This window comes from Cricetulus griseus, chromosome 4 (genome assembly GCF_003668045.3).
Source record: "Cricetulus griseus strain 17A/GY chromosome 4, alternate assembly CriGri-PICRH-1.0, whole genome shotgun sequence".
In the NCBI taxonomy this organism is placed as follows: Eukaryota; Metazoa; Chordata; class Mammalia; order Rodentia; family Cricetidae; genus Cricetulus; species Cricetulus griseus.
In genome coordinates this window covers 62,404,425-62,423,325 of record NC_048597.1, presented here as the reverse complement: position 1 = coordinate 62,423,325, position 18,901 = coordinate 62,404,425, and the positions used below count along the sequence as shown (strand labels likewise).

The window sequence follows — 18,901 nt, the reverse complement described above, 5'->3', positions numbered from 1 at the left end:
ATTTATATATACACAACATTTGGCATATAGTTTTAGGACTCTTGAAGACCCAAAATTCATTGTTTAAACTCAAAACCAAATTAAGCTGACACTTTAAAACATTGAGATTAAATCAGGGCAAATGAATCACCTACTGTGTAAATTGAGTGAACCTAAATCCTAGCTCATCTTTTTCTCTTTAGTGATTATATTTCTATGTACTGTGCTAAATGTGAGGTCTCTCTTTCTCTTCCCTCATTTTCATTCTCTTGAACATCCAACATAAAGCAGAAGACTGAGCCAACCTTCATTGAACTTAAGAATTGATTGAATAATGGATTTAGACTGGGTTGTAAAACTTCATGAAAATGTATGCCATCTCATCCTTTATTATTATTTATCTAGCTCTTAACATTGCCTGGCATATAGAAGAGACATTGTAAATATTTATAAACATTGAAAGACTGCGTTCTCTTTGTTGGAAATGACTGGCTTATGAAATTCTTCACAGAATTCAACAAAGTACAGCATATTTTATGCCAAGATTTTCATAGATTCAAATCTTCCATGGCTATTTCTAGCTGTTCAGATATTGGAGCATAAACTCTTTATATTTTCATTCCCGATTACCCCATGTATCCTCTAATACCTACTCCACATATAATGGTCCACATACTTAACTACCACATACTCTATGAGCTCTCAATTCTATGTCATGTATCTATGCTGCTTTTGTATGTATTTTTGATCATGTAACACAAACGTGTTGAACTCAATATGCCACATATTGGCCCAGTCACAGGCCATGTACATGCAGTGCTTATCCAGGCTTCACTGACACACCAGGAATTAATTTCCCAGAGGAGGGTGAACACTGTAGGAAAACTGACATTATAATAAAGCAATGTAAGTCGTAACAAGGAGGAAAAGTACTCCAAGAATGAAGGTGAGTTCTTCACTCTTTTCTGTGCCCAGAGTGTTTTGCATGAGTCTCCACTTTGCCCCAATAGTTCTCAATATTTTCCATCTAATTTTAGATCCAACACAAATCTTTATCCAGTAAGATTTTTTTCTGTAGGCTAGCTGGTCGATCCTCATTATACACTTCCTGGCCGCAATATGCCTTCCTTTGTATTTATAATAATCTTCCACTGGGATGAATACCTATAAATTAAAAAAAATCTTTTCCAGTCATGTTTTCACACAGTTCCTTTTTTTGTAATAGACTTCTGTAATGGAAGCTACTTACTTCATTGTGACATCATCTTACCCACAGCCTTCATCTCTTTACACACTTATTTCCTCTCCAGGATCCCAAAAATCATTTCCTGTACTGTTCCCCACTTACGTGTTGTGGTTGGTTGTCACAGGAACCACTGTGTGGCTGGCCAGTTGCTCTTGTATTTAACTTCTCTCTTTTGAATTCAGAATGAGGAACTAATGGGCCAGGTAGAAGGGCTGTTTTCTGGTCATACAAATGTTTGCTCTGTTGAAGAAGTTCACTGAGTGCTAACTAGTTTCTTGTTTTTGAAAACCTGTTTTCTGTTCTTTGAGTACCCACGTCTTTGTTCGTGTCAGCTTTCTTCTGAATTTTAAGCAAGTATCTCTGAAACTATCGTAAAGATTATTTTCAGGGTTAGTTTATTATCTTTAAAAATCATGTCTTTGGGACACATACTGAAGAGTCTAGAGTTGGAGCTATTTGGAAAAAAGAAAAGACCTAACTCAACACTGCAGGCTAAAATTAATGGGCATTTGTAATATAACAATATGCTAATATACCACACTGCACATGCCCATATTTAAATGTAAAACATTACCTTCCTTTTCATTCATAAAATGCTATGGACCTAACAGCTTTGAAGGAGATTTCAAAATATTCTCAAAGATATGATTGACAAATTAAGTAAAAATATATGCCTCTTTGTGCAGAAAAGTTTGATTTTCAGTTTAGTCCTAATTGTACAGTCTAGGCATATCACACTATTAACACTGGACTTGGCTTTGGGTGCTAAAGTAGAGTTGACATAGATTCAGGTCTGTGGAATAGATGAAGGGGTATGGCACAGACACAAAGTGTATCATAGATGCAGGGGTATGGCCTGGATGCTCGGGTGTGACATAGATGCAGGGTATGGCATAGATGAAGGGGTATGTCACAGTTGCATGAATGCAACATAGGATGAGTACACAGTGACATGTGGGATTAAAAGTAAAAGCTTTGAGACAAATGTATTTTGATTCATAATTGAAACAAATATATCTAGGTTCAACTTCCATTTCTAACACTGCCAAGTTGTAAGAAATCAACAGTTAACATTTACACATCTTTATTTCCTCATTCATAAAATGGGATAAGAGTATTACAAACTTTTTAAGTTTGGCACAAGTAAGATAATGCAGCATGTTAAACAATGCCCTCCTGTAATTTTCATAACCCCAGCTTTTGAATAAAAATTTCACTTTTAGTTCAGAATCCGGTGAGAGACTGTTATTCCAGCACCTGGAAAAGAGTTTCAGCTCTGTACTGTGCTGTCCAGGATGTCTCTTTATCTAACTTATTTCTTTTTCTATCAGTAAAACTGGGGCACGTTCAGCCTGATCTCCTGCTTCACGGGATTTAAGAACAGCTAAGTCAACAAATGAAGGAATGCTATCTTGCTGCTGTTCAAATGAAATGTGCCTTCCTGTCAAATAGAGTTCCAGAGACATATTAAACTCAGCCCAAACCACGTCTGACATGAATACATTATAAGTTGTCAACGTTTATGGTTTCCTACTTTGTGGTAACCTTGGGGTCCTGATATGACAAGTATCTGGACAGGCTGCTTACCCAACAGAAGAAATGGATTGAGAAAATGTCTTACCTGAACTGATATCAGTTCCTCTTGATTTCCATGAGGCACAACTATATTTCCTGTGACAGAGTCTTGCAAAATACATTTCTGAGAGTAACTGTCATCTTTCAAAATGCACTTGCCAGGAATTGAAGTGAAAAAAAATCTTAAGCAAGAAATTTAAAATACAAGTCAGTAATAGATGTCCAGAAACTTAAAGACCTCGAGTCCTTAAAGATAATGTAATATTTTTGTCATTCACAAATTATTAAATTTTAAAAGAAAAACCAAACAAATTTGAAAAGTGAATAATGTTTAAAGTGGACTTTTGTTACATATGAGGCACTGATATTTTATAAGTAAAACCACATAGCCAGAGATTAAGACCTAAAACAGGACTATGGTTTTTATTTTGCATAAGACACTCCAGTTTTATATTTTAAATATCAGTTAATTTATGTGGAAATATGAGTTAGAAGCAGAAATAACTTCATACATTTGAGTGTGACAGATTAAAAGTAGTTTGTAATAATAAATACTTGTTTTGAGAAAAATGGAATAAAGTGAGAGAACACAAAATATTGTTTGAAAATGACTAACAGAGAAATCTGATGAAATAGAATGGCCAACAATACCAAAAATTGTATATCAAAATTGGTGTCAGTTTTACCAAAGGGACCAGATTTCTGGTTAACAGAATCAGCCATGAGAGACAGAAAAAGGCATACAATTGTCTTTTAAAGCAATCGTTCATATTTTTTTTTAGTTTTTAATGCACCAACATGCATCTTGATTCACCACCAAGAAGGTATTCCAAGAATTTGAAAACTGAGCTTGAGACAGAAAGCTTGATGTTGAGGTCTTTTCTTGTAATAGAATTTTAATTTCTCTTATGCATAAAAGTTAAAGTTATACTTAATCCAAATATATTTTTTTACAAATAACATTGTCCAGATATTGACTAAATATTTTTGTAAAATGTACAGCATAGATATTTGGATGTTCATTGTAAAGAAGATATAAAAACCACTTTTTACAGGTGTTATGTGTGTACATGTATCTAAAAAGCAAACCATTTTTCTTATTCTAGGGTTGTACTGAAATAGTGGATTTTCATAATGTACTACCTGAGGGTATGAACTTGACCTTTTTCATCCCCTTGGTTTCAAATAATGGAAATTATACATGTGTTGTTACATATCCTGAAAATGGACGCCTATTTCACCTCACCAGGACTGTGAGTGTAAAGGTGGTAGGTAAGCATGACTTGTTATTCACAAGTATGTCACATAAGGGTTATGATTTAGTTTATGCTCTTAATGGGTTATTATATACAATTATGCAAACTCTACTAAAATATTTCCATATTTAGAGTTATAGAAAGAGTTACAGAAAGAGTTCAAAGTTAGTTATACTTTTTAAAGTAACATATACTCATGTACATATAATTAATATATGGAGGAATCTGGCTGAGAACCTGGTCATCTTCAAACCCACACTCTTAAATACTATTCCAGGGCTAGACAGAAAGATGGCTCAGTGGTTAAAACCATTGACTTATCTTCCAGATGACTCAAGTGATCTCAGACCATCTTTTGACTTTCATGGGTACCAGACAAGCATGTGGTATGTTGACATATATGCAGACAAAATACTCATATCCATAAAATAAAAATAAACATTTTTTTTAAAATACTACACTGCAAAACTCTCTGAAGGTACTTTAAAAACATATATGTATAGAACATACAAAGAGCAGCCTTTCCATGTACGGGCATTTGGCTAGTAATCCATACATGTATAGACAGAGCATACAAAGAGCAGCATTTCTATGCATGGACATTTGGCTAGTAATCCATACATATATAGACCATACAAAAAGCAGCATTTCCACGCATGGACGTTTGGTTATTAATTCAGTATCTATCAATCAGACATATGTAGAAGTGTCTTTAAAGTTTCAATGTAGCTAAATATTCATTTAATATTATCCAGGTCCCATACTAGACATTGTGAGCATTTACCAAATGCTCACAATAATAGCATTACTCCAATAATAAGCATAAATAATAAGCATGGTTTACAAATTGGAGGTATGTAGTTGCATGTGTCTAATACTTGTGGTACAAGTAGCTTGGAAATTAAAAAAGAAATAAGACATAAAAGCATTTATTTCCAATATTTCAAGAGAAGTCTATGCCACATGAGCACTGGTAGTCAAGAACACTGATAAAATAATCTACTCCCCCACAAAATGCAAGTGTTTCAATATATTGTTTGGATTTTTGCAAAGGAAAAGCTGTTTTTTTTTTCCTGTGCTCACAACACTTCTGTGTCACTAAATGTGTAAATTTTCCACACCAAACAATTCTCCGATTCTCTGAGACACCATCTGCGCTCCTACAGTTTAATTCATTTTGATACTAACTACCTGGAGTTTCCACAGACACTACAGATTGACGGCTTCTGTCTTCAAAGAATCTGAGGGACTCACAAACTCTTGGTTCGGGAACTGGGGACTAAAAGGAAATAACAGAGTACAATGATGAAAGCTGCTCATGCCACCCACAGCACTCAGTAAATTAAAGGGCTCTCAGGAGCTCTGTGTTAGGAATAAGTAATAGCGATGCATACACATTTCCTATTACCTCATATTTTGTTTATTTTCAATGAGTGAGGTCCAGGAATTGAATATATCCTAGGCTGTAGGCCTTCTCAAGAATTGACAAACTATGCCAGGAAGTCAAAGAAGTTAGAGGCAGAGTTTTGCATAAGCCTGGATGATTTAACATCCCTTTTGCATTTCCTATTATAGGCTCGCCAAAAGATGCATTACCACCCCAGATCTATTCTCCAAATGACCGTGTTGTCTATGAGAAAGAACCAGGTAAGTATAGGTGAGGTCCTGATTTTTGGTTAGATTCTCTTAATTACAGGAAGTAAACCACAGGTTAGTATGAGAGAGTAAAGCTTAATTGTAAGCAAATGCACAGATTTAAAGTGAAATGAGATCCAAAGCCAATGCGTGTGGGGATCAGCTGCTCTAACAATCTCACAGCAGATCGGGAGTTTTGGTTCTCTTCCACGCAGGTTCTTTATCCTCTGCTCCTTGTCTTCCTCTGTGATTATTGTCTAATGAAAACATGACTTTGCACAGGGCTTTGGTTTGCCAAGGCTGTAATAATAGCACAAGACAGCTTTGAAGTTCCTGCTTCCTCTTCAGAGTGTGGAGCATGGAATCAGACAGAACTGAGAGTATCATGGGGAAAACGGATCCACGAACGCTGGATTCAGAACACTGTCAAATGGTTGTCATGCCACTGTGGGCTGCCTTTAAGTTTTCATAGCATTTTATTCTAGAAAGAAATCATTCATAAACTACCAAGTATGAGATATTTTTGTTGTTCTTTTGACTGAAAGGCTCCTACAGCAGAGTACAAAATCACAGAAATTCTAATACTTTTACATCATCTTCTATACAGTAATACCAATGAAGAACAGAAATTGTGTAGGTGGACTGCCAAAAAAGAAAATGTTCTGATAAGTTTTCAGATATGATTTGCCTTGTAAGAAGTAGAGGATGTGTTATGAGGGTTGACCAGCCTCAAATAGATTGAAATTCCTAGGGTTAATATGGGCTTTGTGTAGTAGTTGAAATTCTTGCCATTGCTGAAAAAACAAAACAAAACAACAACAACAACAAAAACGCCAGCTACCAGCTACATTTCATCTACTTCTCCCACCATACTTCCAAAGCATTCCTGAACTCTTGTTCATTTTATCTTCCATATGGAAACAATGATTCAGAATCTGTGGGGGGAAGTTAGAGAAGCCATGCATTATAGAGGAAGACCTGGAGTCAATGTTGTCAGTTAAACCCAAGGTAATTTAGAGATTTCTTTAGAGTTGGGGCAATAGCGAACCAAGAATACAAGCATAAAGCAAAATTACTCTCAGCAGGCTGGCGTGACCATCCCAAGCAGGGCCAAATCCTTACCCAGTTTTTACTCACAATCTGACCTACAAACACTCTTTAACATGTAGACATTTCAGCGTTTGCTTCTGTAGGACATTAATTTTTAAAAGGTTTCATGCTGTTTGATTAAGAATAAATGCCTAGGGTAGGGAAAACATAGTTGGTAAGGAGGGAGAGGACAACACAGAAGGAGAGGGAAGGAAGAGGAATGTGTAACACCAAGGGTGTTTTAAGAAACTATAGAGAATTATGCTATTTTATATTTACTTAAAATTACATTATAAATAGTAAGTTAGACCACTTAGGATAAAAATGCCAATCCCCCCAAATACACTATTTAACAAAAATCCAGTGCCAGGCATGGGTAATTTCCTTTCAAGCTGTTGGTCAGGAGAGTTCAAAAAATGCCCCAAACAATATAAGCTATCTCTGTTATCCTTGATTGCCTCTCAGATGGAAAGCAACATCTTATCACTGATGATTCAGCACACTTTGAACACAGAACTTGGAGGAATCCATATAGATCTAACCTAGAAGTCTCTTCCCTGAGAACTAGCTATCATAGTATGGGAAAGAGATATTCAAGCTTCAAAAGGAGTGAAGCAGTTTACCTATTTGTAAAACTTACAAACCATTATAGCCAGATCTCCCAAAAGGTGCAATAATGGCACTTATATACCAGGGATAACCAACAGCTTGACTTAAAGCCTTCTCTTTGGTGGGGTGGCAGGGTTCAAGACAGGGTTTTCTGTGTGTAGCCCTGACTGTCCTGGAATTCACTCCATAGACCAGGCTGGTGTAGACATTATTTCTGTTCTGCCTGGTCCCACAGCCATTTAGCCCCAAATAAACACACAGAGACTTATATTAATTATTAAACTATTTGACTTATGGCATAGGCTTCTTATTGGCTAGCTGTCTCTTAATTATTAAATCATTTCTATTAATCTAAGTATTTCCACATGGCCATATCTTACTGGAGGATCTTGCTCCCTCAACCCCTACATGACATCTACTCTGGAGGCCTCTTTCTGCCTCCTCTATGCAGAATTCTCCTCATCTGGTAGCCCCAACTATACCTCCTGCCTGGCTACTGGACAATCAGTGTTTTATTCATCAACAAATAAGAGAAACATATATACACAAGGACATCTCCCATCAGAATACACAGAGATTTGTGTGCCTCTGCCTCCCAAATTCTGTGATTAAAGGCATACATGTGCTGCCACCACCCTTCTTAAAGCCTTCTCAATAGGTAGGAAATAATGCTGGACTATGTAAACATAGCTAGATTGCAAGATCATGAAATCTAAACGAGAGCCTACTATTACCATTTGCATAAATCAATGTAATTTCTAACTTCTGTGTAAATACCCACAGCTAAGTGTAGCTCTCACCCCTCACCCAAGAAATATACACATACAACTATACATCTATAATTTTACGTAACTTTTTGTGGGCTACTCTACATTCTCTGGTTCTTAAATCCTTTCTGCTTTACCTTCATCAAAGTTTCTTGAGCTCTGGAAGGGTGACACAGATTTCCCATTTAGATTTAGACACTCAACAGTCACTTATTGTATTCAGTACTACAGCCATTGGTAAGTTGCCCATCATGCTGATGAAAGCAATCATGATTAAATTTAGCACTTCACAAAAAATACATCAAAGTTTGAGAAAGCTTGTTGGTGAAAAGATGGTGCTCGGGGCAGTAGAGGTATGATGGTCGTGGCAGGTTGTGGCCAAACTTCATTATATAAATGTATATGATACTGAGGAATAAAAAGTAAGAATAAAAATAACAGGAAAACATTAACAAGTCTAAATACTTAGTTCTACCAAAGCCACAGCAATTATATTGATCTTTACGTGATTGTCAACATGATTACCCCTGCTTGTGAACCTCCTCCATCTCACAAACCATCTCAGTTGCATAGCTTAGATCTGCTGTTTTAAATTAAGTTTTTGAGTGTTTGGAGATGGGGATTCCATGGTCAGTTCTGCTAGTGATGACATCACTCCATCCTCCTTAGACAAGAACCCATCATCTAGAGACTCTTTTATTAGTTACTGTGGTAGTTTGAAGGAAAATAGCACCCATAGGCTCATATGTTTGAATTCATAGTGTCCAGTTGTGGAACTGTTTCAGAACTATTAGGAGCCATGGCTGGGAGTGGATTTTGATGCTTCAAAATCCCAAGCCATTACTAGTTCGCTCTCTGCCTCGTGTTGTTTCGCTGAGATGTGATCTCTCAGCTCCTGTTCAAGCACCATGCCTGCTGGCCTTCTGCCATGTTCCTTGTGGTGATGGTCATAGACTCTAACCCTCAGGAACCATGAATCCCAAATTAAATGTTCTTTTTTATAACTTACCTTGGTCATGATGTTTTATCACAACCGTAAAGAAACTAAGACAGCCACACTTTGCTTATGAAAGAAATAACAAAAGAGAAGGGTTTTGGCCTGAAAAGAATTTCGCCAGAGTTCCTCTGACATTTTAGAGCATATTTATACAGTGTTAAAAATGGCCAATTTGGTAATTTTACATATGGTTGTTGGGCTTCTCTTCTTGGTTTATTGTTTTGTGCATTTGGTAGAATGACGGATGGTACATTGCTTTTTAATGGCCATTAGAGAATCAGGCACCTATGAGTCATATAAGACACGTATTGATGGATTAATATAGGTTAACATCATCTCTTAAATTTGTTTGTTTGTCAGGAGAGGAGCTTCTCATCCCCTGTAAAGTCTATTTCAGTTTCATCATGGACTCCCACAATGAGATCTGGTGGACCATTGATGGGAAGAAGCCTGAGGACATCACTGCTGACATAACTACTAATGAAAGGTATGATGGGCCTATGCAGGAGCTCTAGCCATTGTCAGTCTAAAGTCTTGATACATACTAGAGATGACCAGTTTTCCTTTAACGAAATTTAGCAAGGTTTTCAGATCTTCAGTGGCTGCATCCCAAAGCAGGGCTACTGAACTTGGGATCCAAGTGCACACACTTGCCAGACTGCACACCAAAGTTTGGAATGACATTGTCTGGAGGCTGGATACCTTCATCACAGTTGTCCCACAGGGCAGGCATCATATTGTCTCAAGCTCTACAGATGTCACATGTTTATGATTCTCATTTAGAAACATATAGAATATTTCTCCCTCATGAATGAAAAGATAAATGAGATGGAGAAATATTGGGATGTGGTTACGTGAAAGTATTTGTATTATCTTTCTCAACCCTGGAGTATGGGTCTAGATATTTTCTCTCTCCTAATTATGTTTTACCATTTCTCCTATTAAAGTAACTATACCTTTCCTATCTCCCCCAGATACTTGAGAATTACTTGTTCAATATTAACATTTGTTCTGTAAATTTCACTTTAAAAAGTAAATGTACAAAACTCTTAAAGAACTAATTTTTAACAGCTGATGGGTAATAATTCAGACCTCTCTTAAAATGACAACTTGGGTCACTTTATTCTTAAGTAAACTTGATATTTTAAGAATTTAATGAAGGGAAAATGTCCAGGTTTCTGAAGTCTGAAGATTTTTCTATAAGGGAGATATAAATTGCTAGAGTGAATTGGTTTGCTACGGAAACTAATAAATCACAGTGGTCAAGTTTGTAACAGAGTCATTGTAAGGCCCCAAGCTTTATCACCTTGTGCAAACAGACCTTAAGCTAATTGAATTTCTACAATTCAAACCCCATTTCTTCCCTACTAGTAAGTTAAGATTTTGTAGAAATCATAAAATATTCTACTTTGAGCAGCTTATTCTGCTACTTAGTTAAACAGTGACAGCAGGCATTTAAATATTATATGGCAAATAAGTGATTAAGAAGGAATGAGTATACAGCAGGACTTCTTAGGGGGTTCTATCAGTATGGGGGGATTAGGTGGCACTCCACAGATGAAACCATGTTCAAATCAAGTTTGCTAAATTAAGAAATGAAAGGAAAACTGGTAAAAGGAACATTGTGTGCAAAGACCTGGACATTAGAGAAGCAGAATAAAAAACTGAAAGGAAAGGAAAAGCCTCCAAGCATTGAATGTTTTATAGAAGGAACTGATGAAAGGTTCAGCTCAAGGCCCCCGGAGGGACAGTTATTGATCATTTCGGGAATTCTGAGAATCCAGAGTCTCATCTTCATGTTAGATGATGCTTAAATGAACAAAGTCATGTTATTCTGTGTTGCTACAATTAAGACAAACTTGCAGTGTTCATTAGAATAGGAAAATGAGCTTGGAAAAAAAAACAACTGGGCCCTTAAACACGTTTTCATGACTGACAGAATATCTAATCTAAAGGAAAACCTGCATGTTGGTCTGCTAAGGCAGAGATATATTTAGACCTCTCTGAGACAAGTAGTTGGGGGATTTTAAATCTTGGTCTTAAACACATAACACTTGATCTTGGACTTACTGCAGTTTGGATATATTTACTTCACAGTTCATTTTTCTACTCCTGAGCTGTTTCTTCTCTTTGCATGTTAGGATTTAACCACACAGTTTCAACATTTCACGCAAACAGTCCGACTGTGCTTGGAAGTCGAGCTCTCAGTGTCTGCAGCACAACAGTTACTGTGGTTTACCATAGCTCAGAAGGGCATTCATCAAGCATTGTTTCGGCACAGATGCATGTTCAGTCTGCAGGGTATTTCTGTAAATTATTCACATTGTACACTCTTTTGCAAAACAGCCAAGACATGGAAAGCTTAATGACACTGCCCAAGGTACATAGCATTAAAAGACAAAACATAGATCGAACCCCAAGTAAGTCTGATACCAGAAGATCCTTTTTAAGTATTATGTCTCAGCATGTAGAGCAAAGGTGACATTTAACTGAAGAAAGAGTGAGAATCTAGCATTGGGTTTGTCCAGCTTTAGGATAATGTGTGGTACGATGAGATCTTTGTCAGCGCTCCATGTGCTTTCCCCCCAGGGACTCTGTAGTTGCTATTCACACAGAGGGCATCGCCCTTGAGTCTCACCGACATTTTGATTTCTTTCTCCTTGTGTGTAGTGTAAGTTATTCAACAACAGAAGATGAAACAAGGACTCAGATTTTGAGCATCAAGAAAGTCACCCCTGAGGATCTCAGGCGCAACTATGTCTGTCATGCTCGAAATACCAAAGGGGAAGCCGAGCAAGCCGCCAAGGTGAAGCAGAAAGGTAATGGATGCACCCAGCCAATGACTCTGTGACCTCTCCAAATAACACTGTGCTGCATAGGAAATAAAGGAGGGAGTGCCAGCACCTAGTACATCGGACACAAAACAATGAGTCAGTTAAATGAAGGATCTTAAGAGAAAGCTTCCTTCTTTGTGAAGAGGCTCAATATGTTCGTTCTGATAGTGTCAACACCTTAGTTCCTAAACGTTGCTTGAAAAATCCATGAATGCAGCAATGAGACACATAGTTTTATCTTAGATAATCATGTAAAATAAAAATCTTCAAAGCTAGCACAAATGTAACCGAATTGCTAGGTCACATATTGTTAGGGAAGTACAAAGGTGCCTTTAGAAATAACTGAAAGCAGAGTTCAAGGGTCACAAGAATGATTGTGCCCTATGACCTTTGGGGATTTTTCCAGAATTATGAATCCTCCAGTATTCTTAGAAGTGTAAGAAAGAATGAAACATAAGTAGCAGCCATCTGCTTGTCTTCAGGTGTATAAGGAGGACATAGGATATTGATTCTCAGAAAAATTAATTCCAAATTCACTTTTTACACACTGTGTATCAATAGTTAGGCAGTTTTATAATGTTAGAATTGATAAAATAAAATGTACTAAATTACAATTTAGTTTGATGTTAAAATAATTTCTATGTTAACATCTGTATTTTCTAAAAGAAATAAAAATTACAAACCCCTTTTGCCTGAGCTGTGCTCCTGAAACACATTGCTTAAATTTGTCTCTGGGTCTTTCCCTTACCACAAATTCCAACCTATTGATCCCATCCAGAATAGGTTCTAGCAGTATGGAGTAAATTTAACAGAGACACCATGTGGTAAGCATGTCATTCTGAAGCATCCTAACCCCTCCTGTGTGATAGTTTATAACATTTATATTAAAAAGATGAAACATCTGATAGCAGTTTATAACATTTAAAATATAAAAATGAAAAAGTTGACTTATAATTGTTGCACTTGCATTGGGTTTGATATATATATATATATATATATATATATATATATATATATATGTTTGTGCGTATGCACTTAAGCTGAGCAAAAAGCAGGACAGACACAATTGAGCATTTTATTACAAATTAGAAAGAAATTCTATATAGCTCTGAAGAAGCCTTAAAGAATTTGTTCAGGGCAGGCGTTGGTGGCGCACACCTTTAATCCCAGCACTCGGGAGGCAGAGGAAGGCAGATCTCTGTGAGTTCGAGGCCAGCCTGGTCTCCTGAGTGAGTGCCAGGATGGGCTCCAAAGCTACACAGAGAAACCCTGTCTCAAAAAACCAAAAAAACAAAACAAAAAAAATTTGTTCAGGATGCTCCATTGCTTCTACTCTCAGAAGCCACTACAGGGATGGGAATGCAGGATGCCCGCAGCATCACATTAGTACCACTGTGAATTATTTGTGCTCTTTGTGCTCGAGCATCGGAGGGCCTGATGAAATCCTAGTTCCCATGCAACCCTACTCTCTGATCTTGGAAAAGTTACACACTCACTGTGCCTCATTATTTTTATCATTAAAATGGAGAAAATAATACCTCTAAGGTTGTCAAAAATGCTCAAAACAAACGTTGTTATTAGTTCATACTATCAATTGTTCAATGAACGCCGGCTCTTATTTCTCCAAGGGTTTTATAGGCATTAATTGACAAAAGCATCTGTAATCAAACAAACATCATTATAGTCTATGCTACAAAATAAATCAAATTACTTTCATTCAAGACTCTTAGAGCCTTTAATATTTTACAATCCAAATGAAGGTCCTCAGGGGTTTAGATTGCTGCAGGCTGGGTGTTTTCAATTGTGTTAAAATTAGATTGCTGAAGCAGAGAATTTAGGGGTTTTCTTCTAAGGCATGTCCTCGGTAGAGCAGTAATGGAAGATGACATAAATTGATAACTTATCAAGGGAGAGGGTCAAATCACAAATAGAATAAAGTTTTATGTGGGAGACCTGCACAAGGATATCTGCCAGCCCACCTGTGTAGCTACTGTAGCATAGAAACTCAGGCTTTGAGTGTAGTGGAGACAGTAGTGAGACTGTGGAGGGACCCACCTGATCAATGAGTGCTGACACTTATATTTTACGTCTACATGTCATCAGAAAGATAAGAAGCACAAGGTGGTGGCCCAGGCTTATAATCCTGCCATGTGACGGACTGAGACAGGAAGTTTAGGAGTTCAAGGTCAGCCTCAGCTACTTAGCACATTGAAGACCAGCTTGGACTACATGAGACCCCGTCTCAAACAAACAAACAAACAGTGATAGGAAGAGATTAACAAATGGAATGAGAATTCTCTGGAACAGTGTTTATAGACAGCCCATTTCATACTTACAGTTAAAGTAATACAAATGAGAGAGATAAGGTAAACATGTTAAAGATGCAGTTCTTTTATTACCAGAGATTAGCAAGGTCCTAAGGAGATGTGTGTGTTTCATCATATAAGAAGTCGCCAAACCAGTTTGCCAAAGAGGTTTGCTGTTGCACACTTCGAGCAGCACTACATGTAACCTTCATACACTCCCTTTTCTTGCCAGTTTTTGAATTTGTCAACTGCTAAGCTTTTAGCCCTCTTAGTAAATGAATGTTTGCATCTCCCTGCATTTGCTCTTTGAGACACTGGTGGTGCCGAAGGCTTTGTTGTTAATTCATTGATCATTAATAATTCTTCCTGTGAGGCCGTTAAAAACCTTCAGTCATTTCCAGCTGCATCATTTGTTTTAATGTAGGTGCTAGGTACTCAACAAGAGGGACAGCGCTCTTTACCCCCATGCCCCATGAGCTGACGTTTGATAAGCAAAATTTTTTAGCACTTTGAGGAAGCTCATTATATCAGTCTCTTTTTTATGACTTAGTACTTTCTGAATTATGTGCTTCTATTCTTTGTTGGATAAAGTCAAATAATAGTATGCTTTTTTCAAAGATTTCTCTTTTCTATGTAGGCCCATGCTGTATCACAGGTTGTAGTTTTGAGAGTGTGAGTTACAGATTGGTGTCTGATGTTGGCTTTGTTCTGTTTCTCCACAGAAATGATTGTTCCAGCATCATGTTGAATGTGTTTCACTTTTTTTTTCTTGAATTGTCTTAAAAATTTGGTCAAAAATTCAAGTATAATGCCGGACGTTGGTGGTGCAGGCCTTTAATCCCAGCACTCAGGAGGCAGAGGCAGGTGGATTTCTGTGAGTTCGAGGCCAGCCTGGTCTCCAGAGCGAGTGCCAGGATAAGCTCCAAAGCTACACAGAGAAACCCTGTCTTGAAAAAACAAAAAAAAAAAAAAAGAAAGAAAAAAGAAAAAAAATTCAAGTATCGCTATGACTTCCTGCATTCTTACTCTGTTCTTTTAACCAACTTGTCTGTGTTTAGTGCAACACCATTTTTATGAATATAGCTTGAAATTATTAAATATGATACTTTGTTCCCTCTTCTATTTTTAAGGTAATTTCACTATTTTCAAAAATACACATTTTCCTCACATATTTTTGTACTAGATTGTCAATTTCTACATAAAACTCTTCTGGGATTTTAATTGAGACTATATTAGATTTGTGAGTAATATTGAAGACTTAATAATATTGGTTCTACCAATCCATAAAGATGATGGACCTCTCCATTTATATAGAGTCATAGTAATTTATTTCATCAATTAAAAATATTTGAGTATACAGGTTTTTATTACATATTATCAAATTTGTCTCTGAAGATTTTAATTTTTATCTTGTCAGTATTTTTGTTTTCTAATTGTTTGTTAGAAAGCATAGTCATGCAATTAATGATTTTTATGTGCTTACCTTAAGCTACTCTTCCCAAATTCACTAATTATCACAAATTTTCTTCGTTTCCTTTTTTTATTCTTTTCCCTCAAGATTGTGTTTTCTTGTGTCAGCTTTTGAAGTTGTCCTCAAGGGTACTTCCTTGCTCTCCTAGGTTGTCATGTATAGGCATGTTTTCTGTGTACCATTAACTTACAATTGTTTCAGAGCCTAGGGAGTCTCTGGTGGTTTGTGTTGTGATAAATGACTCGTATGCCTTTTCAAAAATATATTTTTCATGTTTTGAATTTCTGCTTCACTGGGGTGTCTCCACTGATATTTCTTATTTACTCTTCACAAGAGTTCACTTAAAAAAAATAACACCTCAGCAGACACATTTGAAGATGAATTTTAAAGTGCTTAGCTATTCATTAGATCACCTCTGCCAATTCTGGATTCTATTTTACTTGGTGATATGTCTTTTGAATATTGACCCTTTTATTTTTCTGATATCTAGTGTTTATCATTATTCTGAGCATGACAGATGTTATGCCATAGGATGTATTTTTCCAGAAAGATGAGTTTTATTGTAGCAGGTGGTTAATTTGTTTACATTATAGATGTCCTCTCCTTTCCTGCCTTCTCTTATTTCTTCTGGGATTATCTTGATCACATGTGTTAGAGTAGTTAGAAATACCCTTTTCAGTAGGGCTGAGTGCACATACTTCTTAGGCTCAGCCACTTTGGCATCACAAGATAGCCACTGTTTCTTCACTCTAGTGCTGGACCCTTAGATCTGTGTGTGCTTCTACAGTTGTTCATTTCCTAGAGGCTCTTTATAAGACATTGTAAGCACAAGACCAGGTATTCACAGCTTTGCATTTGGCCACAGACTGAAAACAACCTCATGCAGATTTCAAGAATTTATTTTCTACTCAACTCTCTTGTTGCCATTACTTAGTCTTTGACATTCAACCTGACACTATAGTCTCAGCTCTCATTTTTCTCCATAGCTCAGAGCAACCACTGTCTTCTTATGACTTTTCTTTCTGTACCAAAATCTAAAAAATATTCTTGGTAATTATTAGAAAGAAAAAAGACATAATGACCATGGGCTTACCTTTCTTTTACCAGTTCTCCAACAGTGAGAAGCCAAAAAGCCATTGTTTTAGGTATTCTGCAGGTTAGTTCATTATCATTTACTTCTTTAGGTACTAAAGGTGAGGTCCAGAGGCCAGAGGGTGTAGCTTCAGTCCTGAACCCATCAGATTTGCAGATCAACTCACCATTCTCTGTTTTGACATCACTTAAATGAAACACACTTTTGTGAACATTTCGGCAAAATGTCATCACCACAATTTTAAAACTTATACACAATTTAGTACCAAGTAACTGTGGGCTCTGTGGCAGGGGACAATTGACAGTCCAGGCACCAGGCATTCAGAGGGAGAACTCAGTAGATTGCAAGCCCAGCTACAACAATGGAGATAATAGTATGGGTTGCCAAGGACAAAAATTATTGTAGAGCCAGAACCCAAAGCAGGGGACAGGACTAATACTGGGGACCCACATTTTTTTTTTTTAACAATGATGACTGCCTGGGTACACGGGCTTCAGGGACAATTTATAATACAGAACTGCAAAGTGAATTCTGATTTGGGGAGTAACAATAAGCAAATGGGGGCATTTGGCTACATTCTAATTCCGACTTAGTGAATTATTGAGAGAGGGAGTTCAGGAGTCCAGTGTGGTCAGATTGCATCACTCATTTCTGATTGGAAACCATTTTGTCTGAAATTGCATCAGTGCAAAATTGTTATGTCAAATGCCAAGACTTGCAGTGGGAAGGACACAAATATAGGCCAAGGGTCCCTGTTAGGTTACTCTGATTTACAAGATACCCCTTAAGAATTGCAGCCATTTAGAAAAGCAGCCTGGTGGCTTATTAATTTGGGGGTAATGTTAGGGAAGCTTTAATAGCAATATAATACCAGAAAACATAATCTGTAAATATGATCCAATCATCAGTGATACAAAACAAGATTGAAAAGCCCTATTAAAAGTAAAGAGCCAGTAGGAATATGAGAGCGGCAGAGAGAAACTGATGGGTAATTGATCTTTTGGTCATTAAGCAAGACCTCTATTAATATCTGGGAAAACACTCACCCATTTAAAGGACCATGATCCTGGGACCCCAGCATTCGAGTATAAGGCTGAATGGTCAATTCCAGAGTTGTCCTGCACTAGATATGCAACACACTGAATTCTGGTTGACGAACTTGAAAGTCCAGGATTTAACCACTAAGTTTGAGAACTTTGGACTCAGCTCCAGCCTGCTTACTATGTTTTCATTGTGATAAATGTCATTTTAAAAGTCCTCCAGGCCACTGCCCCTGGCATATGATCAATAATCTAACAGGATAGCAGCATTCCACAACGACCTGTGTATTTTTAAGAGAACCTGGATAGCAGCCCTGCTCTGGAGGATATTCTCCCACATCTCATCTCAGCAGATGTTCAGTGCCTATTGTGTTTAGTCACTCACGGAAGCATCTTAGTCTCTCTGCTCTTAGACCTCCCCTGCCCCAGCCTTACTCCACCTGCCCCAGGTTTGTCACCCCATCACATGACCTGGCCTTTTCCAAACATTGGTGACAATTTTTAAACTAATCAAACGAATTATTCCCTTGTTTCTGGGCTTCCTCGGTATTAGATTTTTAGCCTTTCTGTCAGTCCCCCAAGCATCTGGCACATACATGCCAGGAAAGGCATTATCAAGCCAGCCAATACTCACCCCTGCTTCATTTCCAGCAAATTATTGTGTTTCTTCCTCCAAGTCTTCAGTTGCAGTGCCACAACCAATATAGCAAGCAAATGATGTTTCTGCCATTGAGTGTAGCTTTGGGCTTCTTTTATTATCCTGAAAGAGGAAGTGCAGCTTCTGGGAAAGTTTGTTGAGATCCCAGGTGCTCCAGGGACAGGATGGGCAGAAAAGGGTTCCACCTGGGAGGGTATGGAGGCCTAGTTTAGCAGTGAGTGGAAAGGAGTGACTAAGGTTCAATAAAATTGCTAAAATAAAATCATAAAAAAGAAAAGGTATTTCTATAGACAAATCTCAGGCTGAAAAAAAACAGCTTTATTGGTGAAATATTATGCAAAATAAA

General features: G+C 37.3%; 1 protein-coding gene across 6 annotated transcripts in view; it reads left to right on the top strand.

The window, feature by feature from the left end:
- Il1rap (interleukin 1 receptor accessory protein) overlaps nt 1–18,901 on the top strand; it is a 124,702-nt gene that overhangs the window by 97,161 nt on the left and 8,640 nt on the right. For 5 of the 6 annotated variants that reach the window (XM_027412941.2, XM_027412943.2, XM_027412940.2 and 2 more), the window contains 4 exons: nt 3,907–4,072; nt 5,632–5,703; nt 9,514–9,640; nt 11,824–11,972. In XM_027412941.2, coding sequence (XP_027268742.1) covers nt 3,907–4,072; nt 5,632–5,703; nt 9,514–9,640; nt 11,824–11,972 — 514 coding nt within the window. Of the gene's footprint in view, nt 1–3,906; nt 4,073–5,631; nt 5,704–9,513; nt 9,641–11,823; nt 11,973–15,015; nt 15,162–18,901 lie in introns of those variants that run through there. The other variant, XM_035444667.1, reaches the window with a different exon arrangement.